At 39.7% G+C, this 11,884-nt stretch overlaps 1 protein-coding gene across 3 annotated transcripts in view; it reads left to right on the forward strand.

Moving 5' to 3' along the window:
- Positions 1-11,647, forward strand: part of SV2B (synaptic vesicle glycoprotein 2B) — a 322,088-nt gene extending 310,441 nt beyond the window's left edge. For all 3 annotated transcript variants that reach the window (XM_069766259.1, XM_069766260.1, XM_069766258.1), the window contains exons 11-13: positions 1,605-1,805; positions 2,618-2,777; positions 6,014-11,647. In XM_069766259.1, coding sequence (XP_069622360.1) covers positions 1,605-1,805; positions 2,618-2,777; positions 6,014-6,197 — 545 coding nt within the window. In that variant the 3' untranslated portion in view covers positions 6,198-11,647. The remainder of the gene's footprint in view (positions 1-1,604; positions 1,806-2,617; positions 2,778-6,013) is intronic.
- The last annotated feature ends 237 nt before the right edge of the window (positions 11,648-11,884 follow it).

Raw genomic sequence — 11,884 nt, forward strand, 5'->3', positions numbered from 1 at the left:
CTGAGTAGTCTCAAAAGCAATTTGTTACCATCTTTTCAGTTGGCCATTAATAAACTTTATTTAATAATCTTTATTTTTATATAGCGCTAACATATGCACACATTATCATAACTGTCCCCGTTGGGGCTCACAATCTAAATTCCCTATCAGTAAAAGGTATCAACCACTGAGGACTCTCAATTCTGAACTAAAGTGTGAACTTACAGTAGAACTTAGCTTAGCGGTAAAATTGGGAATTGTGTGCAAAACTGTTTTTGGAAATCTCTTAGGCCACATTCAGACATGGTGGAATTACTGTAGTTTTGCAGGCAGATCCCGCACAATACAGTACAACGTGTGACATCAAAACATGTTGTGAGAATGTGCAGCTGTTGTAATACATGGTGTGAAATCCATAGTAAATCTGCACACAATCCCTGGCAAAGTGTGTGTGGAGAGAGAAAGGGACCTGCACCTAATTCGAGAATGGGCATCCTCTCTTCCGATTGGTGCCGTGCCCGCAGTGACACAAGGCATGCCATGCTGCTATGAGAGTTTTGAATACAACCCTGCAAGTACGCTCTTCTGTAACCTGTACTGAAATGTCAGTGAATGGAGAGAGTCTGCTCATGCATTGCCACTTCTATTGTCACTGTGGTGACTAACCGTCTGGAGATGGAGGTCTGGGGAACACCGCTCTATCTAATAGATATTGATGACATTTAAGGGCCAAAGCAACCGTTAAATAAGCCATAGGAACCTATTAGAGTCAGGCAAATTTATTTGAGAGGAATTTATTTCTATTTAATTGTTAAAAAACCCATATCCTCCAGAATGTCTATTTTTTGTAATTTGCTGCTCATAAATTCGTAAAGATGGTAGCTGTCCACCATTTGCTAAACCATAGAAGGCTAAAGGTTAAAAAAAATAAAATAAAAACAAATTCTCTTTTCACCACTCACCTCCCTGCTACCTCCAACGTACAATCTACCCTGTAGATCATAAGTTGCAGGTGCTCACCCTCTAATCTTGCCGCCACCACACGCTGAAAGCCAGGATAATGTTACGTCAGGAGATGTCCTTTATGACGAGCACTCTAGACCGTGACTTCTGGCATGGCTAGGCACATGTGCAAGGACAACCCAGGCCTAGTGGCAGCTGGAAGCCCCGGCAACAGAGGTGAGGCGTCTATTCCTTGCTATTTTATTTTATACATCTTACTTTTATTATGCTCGGAGATCTCTCCAGACCCGAAAACCCAATAAGAGAAATTCAGTTCACTGAAAATAAATTGACTGTAAATCGAATTTCCCAGAAAACTCTTCTGGATTCAAATACACCAAGTATTGTTAGTCATTGTTACATAGCATTACCCCTTTAACTATTTACCTGCTATGAGGATTTATTGGTCAAAAAGATCTCAAGGTCTCTCAATTCACAGTGAAATCAAATCCTTAGTAAATGTTTTCTCCCATTGTAATCTCACTGGAAAGCTGGCAGATCTCATCAGACTACTATTTTGCATTCAGAATTATCGGAGATGCTGGTGTGAGAGTCCTGTAATAATTAACCGTTTATATCTGACGTCCTTCATGCTCATGACTGTCTTCATGTTTTTTATACAGATCTCCATGAGCACAGATTCATTGATTGCACATTAGTAAACAGCACGTTCTCTAATCATAAAGAAGACTGTGATATTGACTTTGAAGAAGATAATGATTTCCTGATTTACCTGGTCAGTTTTCTGGGAAGCTTGTCTGTACTACCTGGAAATATCATCTCAGCTCTCCTGATGGATAAAATCGGAAGGATAAGAATGATAGGTGAGAGTCCAAAATGAAGTTAGTCTGGAGCAAAGATCTAGTTGTGTCCAAGAAGAGTAACAAGAGCCCCACAGAACCGATTGCAGATGACCCCAAATGGTATCATATCCATTACCATGCCAATAGGGATTGCATTACAATTTAACACAGATCAAGAAGAACATTAACCCACTCTAATGTGTTCTCCTTTATTTCCCATACCTGTGTGTTCTGTTACAGTGTTCATGTCACACTAATTCTCAAACTTATGTAAACTGGATGGTCAGGATGAGCAGTGTTAATTTGGGTACAGATTATATGTTTGCTCTTCATCCATGAGCCCAAAAATGGGATCCATACATGTTAGGCCCCCTTTACATGTCCGTGTTTCCGATATGTGTGATGTCCATTTTCACACATACCAGAGACACGTACACATGCGCACCCATTATAATCTATGGGGCTGTGCACATGTCCGTGTTTTCATACAAGTTTATCGGTCTATGGAAACCATATAACGCACGCGGATGACATCTGTGTGACATCCATGTGCCGTCCATGTATCATGTGCCGGAATATAATGCATTCAAGAAATTACAGGTTTTTTTTAAGTGATGTGCAAAGATAATAGATAGATAGATGATAGATAGATAGATAGATAGATAGATAGATAGATAGATAGATAGATAGATAGATTTGCATATCTCCATTTTGGTGTCTTATTTGTGTTGTCCACAGGACAAAAAATAAGGAAAGCATGGCAGATGAGCAATGAACACACTGTGGTAAATTCCTCTCTTGCCTATAACTCTCCATCTTGTGTTCTCTTCCAGCTGGCTCTATGCTGATATCTGCAGTTTGCTGTTTCTTCCTGTTTTTTGGTAACAGTGAATCTGCAATGATTGGATGGCAGTGCCTGTTCTGTGGCACCAGTATAGCGGCATGGAATGCCCTGGACGTTATTACTGTGGAGCTTTACCCTACAAATAAAAGGTACTAGAATCTGTTCTCTTTGTTCAGGTGTAAACCGATGTTGTATCCATGAGAATGCAGGTTAAATAACAATTTGGTAGTAAGTATATGTATATTGGGGGTGCCAGGGCCGGCTCCAGGTTCTTGAGGGCCCCAGGCGAAAGAGTCTCAGTGGGCCCCCCCTTTAACACATACCACGATTCATGATCACATATAACGCAGCCATGTAGTATATAACACAGCCCATGTAGTATATAACACAGTCACGTAGTATATAGCACAGCCCACGTAGCATATAACAGCCCATATAGTATATAGTACAGCCACATATTATATAACACAACCCACGTAGTATATAACATGGCCCTCGTAGTATATAGAACAGCCCTGTAGTATATAGCACAGCCCCCGTAGCATATAACAGCCAAAGTAGTATATAACACGGCCCACGTAGTATATAGAACAGCCATGTAGTATATAGCACAGCCCACGTAGCATATAACAGCCCATATAGTATATAACACAGCCATGTAGTATATAGCACAGACATGTAGTATACAGCACAGCCCTCCTCCCCCCAAGAATGGCCCCATAGTCCAGTACTCACTGTTATAGTTACAAAAAAAACCCCACTCCTCACCTCTCAACATGCCCGCACTGCTCCCTGCTCCGGTCTCGGCGGCTGCCGCTGCACTGCCTGACACACAGCGAGTGCGCGATGACGTCATCGCGCACCCGCAGCGGCAGTGTCAGAGGCAGAGTGGGAAATGATGGGAGAGGGAGCATCAGGTGACGCTCTCCCCTCCATCATTTGCTTTGAACTTTACCGGCAGACACCGGTATAGTTCAATGCGGCGGCGGGGGAGTTGGTGCTGGCGACAGGCGGGCCCCCTTGACTCACAGAGGCCCCATAGCGGCTGCTGATGTGCTGCTAGCTGAGGGCCCTTGGGGGAGCGTGGGCCCTAGGCAGCTGCCTGCCCCTAATGCCAGCCCTGAATGCGCCCCCCTGTCTCACCAGGGCCCCGGCACTTGCCCCGGTACGCCGGGTGCTGACGCCGGCCCTGGGGGGTGCTCAAACTTTTTTAGTTCAAGGGACATGTTGTCCTACTGAACCAATCCGGGGGCACACTAAAAATTAAAGAGCTGCAACCTTCTGTGACATTTCTGGCACACTGAAAGTATATACAATAAATAACATTAGAAAAGAGAAAAGTTGCCAGCTCACCGCATAGGGTCCAGTATGCATGGAAAACCACAATCCAACCGCTTGTGTGATATGTGGTAAAAAGGTGGAATTTCCAGCTCTTAATCAGTAGAAAAACTTTATTTCATCAAGAATTCAATAAGAGTGTATCTCCGAGACAGACAGCATGGGAAACAAGCGACGCCTTTCGAACGAGACCGTTCTTTGTCAAAGCTTGTTCAAAATGGCTGAACTTGAACTAAATGCACTGGTGATGGTATTATCATAAAACACGTGACAGGGCAAAAACAAAATGCATCGAATATTAATAAATATACACAAAGCAAGAGAATATGTCAGAATTCGTAATACATAGAATTCATGGTTTGATTAGTAATGATATGAAATTTTGCTAATCAAATTTAAAACCGTTGAGGAAACGTGTGTCTAAATTGAATATCCAAAACGCCTCTCTGATTAAAAGGTGTCTTGCCATATCCCCACCTCGAATCGGCTTATTAACCCTTTCAAAACCAAAAAGCTGTAAAGAAGAATGTTTTGCCGCATAAGAAATATGACTGTTGGTGCACTTAGTGTTGGGAAAATCGTTAAGATGTTAATTTACCGGATGTACACCCAACATGCTTTTTATTGCAAATGGTGCACTTAATGATGTATTTAACATTTTCAGCGTTACAGTTTATGAATTGTTAAATGTTATAGTTTTGATTATTAAGAGAATTTTCAAAAGTTTTATATTGGTGTGCGTATTTGCATGTTTGCAACGCTGGGCACCAGATTTAAAAAACCCTTTGACATTAAGTCACGTATGGTTAAAATACATTTTTTTTAATTTGTGGAGTTTCTGAACCCAATGAAAGTCTATAGGGAAATTCTGTAGAGAAAACTCGGCGTATCCGCAAGAGAACTGACATGCTGCGAATTTGATACAGGCACTGTAGGTCAGGTTAAGATGCATTAAAAAGAAGCACTGAGGGCATGAGATTTTTATAAAATCTATTTACTTTGCTGGAACTGTAAGACTGTGTGCACACGTTAAAGATTTGGTGCGTTTGTAGTGCGTATTTTTCCATGCAGATTTTCTAGATAAACCTGAAGCAATCCTGATGTCAGCAAAATGAATGAGAAATCTGAAGTGTCATGCACACGTTGTTTATTGACTTGCAAATTTGGTGCAGAAAATTATCTGCTGCATGTCAATTCTCTGTGTGTTTTTGCCATGCATTTTTCCACACTGACATCACTCAAATCAATCAAAAACAAAGGTAAGAAATGCAGGCAAAAACAAACCAAAAACATGGCAAAAATACATAAAAAACATTTTTGCAGCTGTTTTTCCTGCCTAGAGATGCATAAATTTTGAGATTGTAAAAATTGGGAATGTAGCCTTATGCAAAATAGTCGAGGACTGTCAGTGGACACTGTACTATAGGATATCACTTGTTCGCCATCTGATTCAATGGTCTCCAAGAGTTTTAGATCAGTTGATAATGAAAATAAGGATTCAAAGTCTCAGTGGGTTTTACTGATGTTGGGTTTAATGCATTTTTTGCCATTCCCATAATTGCTACGTAACCTAAGTTAATGACCGGTGCCTAAACACTCTAACTTTAAATACAAAACCTAAAGGAAATAGATTGCTTTGTCTTTTAATTAAAAGGAACCTGTCATGTAAAAAAACACTATTAACCTGCAGATAAGGGATTAATCTACAGGCTAATAGCATTCTGAAGCTTCTCGGTGCCCGCAATAGAGCAGGCTGTCAGTCAGTGATGAGGGTGCAGTCACAGCCATCACTCACAATGCACTGAGCGGTAACTGAAGTTGTGACAGTACCACCTCAATAACTGAAAGGAATTTATTTCCATCAGTGGAGCTCTCAGCGCGGGTGTCATGCAGCTTGAGAACACTCTTAATCTATAGATTAAACCCATATCTGCAGGTTAATAATGTTTTTTTTTATATGACAGGCTACCTTAGAGTTCATTGGTCTGACAATATTAAATTCTGGTCATGCAGGTGTTGATTGACCCATCTCATTTCTCATTAACAGGGCAACTGCTTTTGGGATCCTAAACGGCCTTTGCAAATTGGCTGCCATTTTTGGAAACTCAATTTTTGCATCTTTTGTTGGCATAACAAAGGTGGTCCCAATTCTCATAGCATCCACTGCCCTCGTTTGTGGAGGCCTTATATCTCTCCGACTACCTGAGACCCGAGAACTTGTCCTGATGTGAAATCTTACATAGACATAAACTACTAAGATCCCGTAACAATGGACCCAGAGTGTCTGAAGATGTTCTAGTGATGGCAGCCTCTCTAAGACTTGTGTTGACGTGACATCCACCACTCACTGAGCACACAATCCATCACAGTCTTCACAGCTCAAGCAACTTGCAAAGATAAGAAGTTAACCAATCCACTTCTGTATTACTTATATTGTAAACGTATATATCATATGAGCATTGCATTTAGGCTTTTTGTCTCAATGAAAATTCATCTATAGCGGATTTATAATTTGTAGGTTACGGGTAAAAATCTATTTAAAGGTCTCTTAGTAATGCTAGAGTTTCTTAGCACATAGTTCATTTCCCAAATAACCGTGCAGTGGTACAAAAAAGGTTCTGGATGATAATGTAAATAGAAATGCTCACCGCCTAAAATATATAAATCTTGCTTCCTCCATTTCCTCCAAGATTTCTATTTTACTTATAAGACAAAACTAAGTTCAGAGCTGTAAAACAGAAGAAAAGCAATCACTTTGAATAATTGGTCATGTATCTGTGATTTCTCCCTGGTTGACATGTAAAAAACGGGATTTAGAAGGAGCAAAATTTTGTACACAGTTCCAAAGAGAAAAAAATAAATTCTTGAAACTGATTAGAGCTGGCACAAATAGATTTGCAGAATGAGACCCTGGGACCGGATTAGTAACCTTTGGCCCTTGATTTGGAGCCTTGAGATGCCCCTCCTACCACGGGCATGCACGGGTCTTCATTTGATTAGCCAGCCTAGCCAGCGAATTAAAAAAAGAGCTGCAGATGCCGTCAGGTAGGAGTCGGTTCTCAGGGGTTCCGCTCAACGGCTACAGTTTACTGACATGGGAGATAGACCGGGTCCTGCAAATCCATTAGCACCAACTCTACCACTGATGTATATAGCTCTCTATTTATAGTAAAACAATTTATGGTGTATAATAACATGGTAAGAATTTAAAAAATAAATCCACCACAAGAAAGAGGTAGGTTCTGAACTAAATTGTGTGGATTCTATTAGTCTACATTTACCATAGATCACATTGCAACTGGTGAAGTCTATGAAGAACACCCTCAGCGTAAATTGTTAACATCGATAAATTTACTCTGCAGACTCTTCATCCACAATGTTGTCTGTATATGTCATTGGGAAAATCTGCAGCATATTTAATCCTTAAATTTTCTTCAGGCCTTTGTTTTTATAGTACCATTTTTTTTACTCAATCAGTTCTTTGGAAGCTTTCTTCTCTAAATCTAGGCACCACATCAGAAGTCTCCTAGCCAATTATTGATCATTTGTGTTATTATCTGATGTGTTTTTCAACTACACAGTTTTGTATATTTTCACTCGAATATTTGAATAATTCTCTCGGTTAGATTTTATGCACGAAATTCTGGTCATTGAGAGGGACTAGGACTGAACCATACTAGTCATTAGCCTGCCATATTGCTCCCATGAAAACCATTGGGTTCATGCAGATAATTGCTTACAAAGAAGATAATCTGTAAGGTTATAATCACATGGAGTTTTTTGAAGAGGATTTCAAATTGTTTGTGCTTTAAAATTCACAACAAAATCTACTTCCAATATGCTTTTAATTCTCTTCCTATACATATCATAGAAAAACCACTTTGCAGTTCTATTCTTTGAACAATTTTTTTTGTAGAAAAAGAAGTGACATGTCAAATCAAAAGGGTACAAAATACCACGGGGAAAAAAAACACTTTAAAACCCAAAAAGCATATTCTTCTTAAAAACTTATTCTGTCTCTAAAAACTCTGTGTGAAAATGCCGCCATGGTCACTGCATATGTTCTTATATCTATTAGTTTTAAATTAGCAGGTCAGTATAATTTGATGTCAGGTAAATAATTCAGTTAGAATTTTTATGTCCCGTAACTCCTTTTTTTAGCAGGAAATTGCTGAAAACAAAGTACATAGTATTGGTAACAAAATTAAAAAAAATAATAGCACAAATAAATAAGCACAATAAAGTCATTTTTCAGCACTGCCAATTAATATCTCTGTTTTGTCAAGGACCAAATTTTAGTGGCAAAATATGTTGCTCCGGAAGATGTACATTTTCTTTCTTTACTTTGTTTTTAAAATTTGTGTATGTGTAATTTCACGTGGACGAAATTTATATTTTATTTATCCTATTGGAAATGTATGAAAATGGTGCAAAGGCAAACTCTAAATACACCTACTCATGGCCACCTTACGTTAGGGCACTGGTTGCTCCACACTTGATCATTGGGGATTCCACAGAAAATAGTGGGAGTTGCTTCTATGTGTTAAAGTTTTTGTCTACTGTCTGGACATCCACTTTATAAATGAAGTAGTCTCCTTTTCAAAAAACAAACTAATATATACTCAGTTCCCGCACCGGTGTCCTTCTACATTCATGTGACATCCTTATGCCACTTTTGCCCCTGGGTATGACCAGTGGCCACCATTAGGCCACTGTGCGCTCTTTTCTTCCACACATCCAAAGGTTTTCTGAAGGACATGAGAGTTCTGCAGCCCCACCTAAAATGGCCGCTGATTTCCAGGAGGGTTCATGTAGTATAGCAATGTCCATCGCTGACATCGCCTGAACAACACCAATGTGGGAGATGAGTAGAAGTGATTTTTATATAACAAAGGGAACTACTTTAAGAGGTGTTGTCCAGATAGTAGACAAACCCTTTTAATATTTATGCTTAATATAGGGTTGGCAACCTGCTACTCTCTATATGCCAATTTTCTCCTCAATCTTCTTTTTGTAGCCTTCATGTAAATCTAGTCTTGTTATCCAAGGGGGCATGATCCAAAAGATCTCAACAGAGGAGGGTTGAGGACTATAACCCACTTGTCTAACAAAACTGTATTTATGTAGAAGAACAGGGGGCCATTTCTCAAGATCTTAGAGGTGTAGGATCAATAAAGCCTCCATGATACATTATGGAGAACAGCAGCATTTAGATAGGGAAAAATAAAAATTTATGGCAGGTGACAGGCCCTCTTTAATGACATCTGTCTAAATAAGCTTCGTTATACTCTATGTTTGGTAAAGGGTTTTCTTAATTAGATATCTTATTCTTTTATCAGCGCAGGTTCTGGATTTCTTCCATCTTGCCAAACTGCACATTAACTAATTAGACGAAAAGGGGCTGTACAAGTGTTATTCCCGGTACTGTGTCTACCAGTGACCGGCTCACAGGCATCGCCAGGCATTAGCTGTGATTGATGAGGTCCGCAGGTGTTTGTTAGCCATGTCACAATGAGTTTTACATGGATCAAGCACCAGACAGGGAAATTGGACCTTTGCCTGATCTGGCACTGCAGGGCTCCCATCTAAGTGACGGAGCACAGGGAGAAGTGTTTCCCCACAGATATAAGACAAATCCTGAAGGCTCCATTCATTAAATGTTCTTGCCTAATACAAGATTATGTAATTCATTATACAGTATCCAATATTATCCAAAAATGTAAGAAGCACTGATTCTCCACACTGAACACAATAGTGAATAGGTCTAGACCCTGATTCACATTTATATTTTATAAACTTCTACTAAATTCCACTGAGAATCGAAGGCCTTTATCTATGATAAGGGAAGCGTAACTTACAAGCTAACCTTTGTAAGAAATAATTCCACATGCAACTGTTAATAATTACTATACTATGGAACAATTATAGGACACCCATAGAAATTCATTCACGCATCCAGTCTTAGGCTACGTTCCCAAAATGCGCTTTTGGTGAGTTTTTGATGTTGCAGATTCTCTGCACCCATAAAGTAAAATAGGGTACTTGCATTTCTTTTGAAAATATGCAGCATAAAAAAGTCACCAAAAATTAAACATTCCAGAGACGCCATACGTACGACCTTCACAGGTGCACAAGGGGCGCAAAACACAACCAAAGTTCAAAATGACTGATAAGATTTATATAAAAGAGTGACTAGGTAGTCATAGTCAGGGGTGGGGAGTTTTATTATGGACCACTCACTTTTGATACATTAGCTGTTAAAGAGAAAGGGGATCACATATTATTTTCGCACAGTGTCCACCAACTGTACGTGTCCTGGAGGTAACACAAGGATTGGCCACAGCTCAGCAATGGGGAAGAGTAGGGACTCTGCTACTGTACGGGCTATTTCCACATGGCCTCAGTGCACTGAAAGGATGTTTTTTAATGAATGATATTAAAGGGAGTCTGTGGCCAGATTTTTGCTATATAATCTGAGAGCACCATAATGTGGGAGCAGAGTCCCTGATTACAGGGATGTGTCACTTATTGGGCTGTGCTTTTCTTTTTGAATATAATCAGTGTTTTAGCAGGAGAATATCACTACAGGACAACTGACCTTGTGCCTGCTAGTCCAACCCCACACCCCCAGCACTGATTATCAGCTCTCTGTCACTATACAATGTACACAGAAAGCTGTGATGTGAGCAGGCTATACACAGAACAACATCTGATCTCTGCTACATCTGCAGCAGACAATACTGTGACTCTATCATAATGGCTGCACCCAGTAAACTAAGTGATACATCATTGGAATCAGGCACTCTGTCACTACTTCATGCTGATGTCAGATTACATTGCAAAATGCTGCTGACAGATTCCCTTTAACTGATGTGATATTTGGATTTTGTCTGACTTGCTGAACCTCTGTAATGATTGTTATATGACCATTTCTACATGGGTATGTCTCAGTTATTAATATTGGAACCTGATCAATAAAAAAGAAAGATCCATAGTTGAAGAATCCCATCAGTGCAACTGATCCTCACGGCCACATGCCCGTCGAGCATCATCTGATGGCCCCTCTCCTGTATTACTGCTATACATGCAGCTTGTGCTAGTGACATTAGGGTTGCTAATAAACCTTTTCATTTATGGATGTCCTGATTTAAAAAAAGTAATTTTTGTGGCAGATTCTGCCTAGCCTTTTGCTGGTACTTAACCACCCACATAAAATAGTCAATCAACTAAATGAGCTGCATGTTCCGTGACTCTGTGATTTCTCAAACTTGCAATCAATTTGCCCAAAACAGAGGAGATAATTGATCAATATTACCTACAATGTATGTTACTAGAGATGTATGTAATTCCGTACGTCTCACGGCATACTGTAAATATACCTCCATGTAGTGCTGGGCAGGCAGCGGATTGCAGAGCGGTTTATTGCCTGCTTGTGGCGCACACACAGTCGGATATAGTTCTACCTATCTTCTGTTCTTTTTAATTTAGACCATACAGCTTGGGTGAGGATTGATGTATTTTTAGTTGTGTCTTATTTATTGGTATAATTAATTTATTTGTGAAATAGATTATTCCATTTTTAATTGTTTAACTCATTGTTCTGTCATTGCGAATTCAGCTTTTAATATGGATTCATGTTCATGTATGGACCGTGCTCATTAAAACTGAACATTACACTTGCTGTCTTGTGTTTGTCGTTTTGAGTATGATGTATGAAATGTACTCCTCCTTGGTCAGGCCTCATCTGGAATACTATGTTCAGTTCTGGGCATCATATTTAAAAAAAATACATTGAAAAACTGGAGCAAGAACAGAGAAGAGCTACCAGGATGGTGAGCGGACTGTAAAGTATGTCCTACGAGGAACGGTTACTGGATTTGGGAATGTTTAGCTTGCAAAAAAGAAGGCTAAGAGGAGA

This window comes from Ranitomeya imitator, chromosome 4 (assembly GCF_032444005.1).
Source record: "Ranitomeya imitator isolate aRanImi1 chromosome 4, aRanImi1.pri, whole genome shotgun sequence".
Lineage (NCBI taxonomy): Eukaryota > Metazoa > Chordata > Amphibia > Anura > Dendrobatidae > Ranitomeya > Ranitomeya imitator.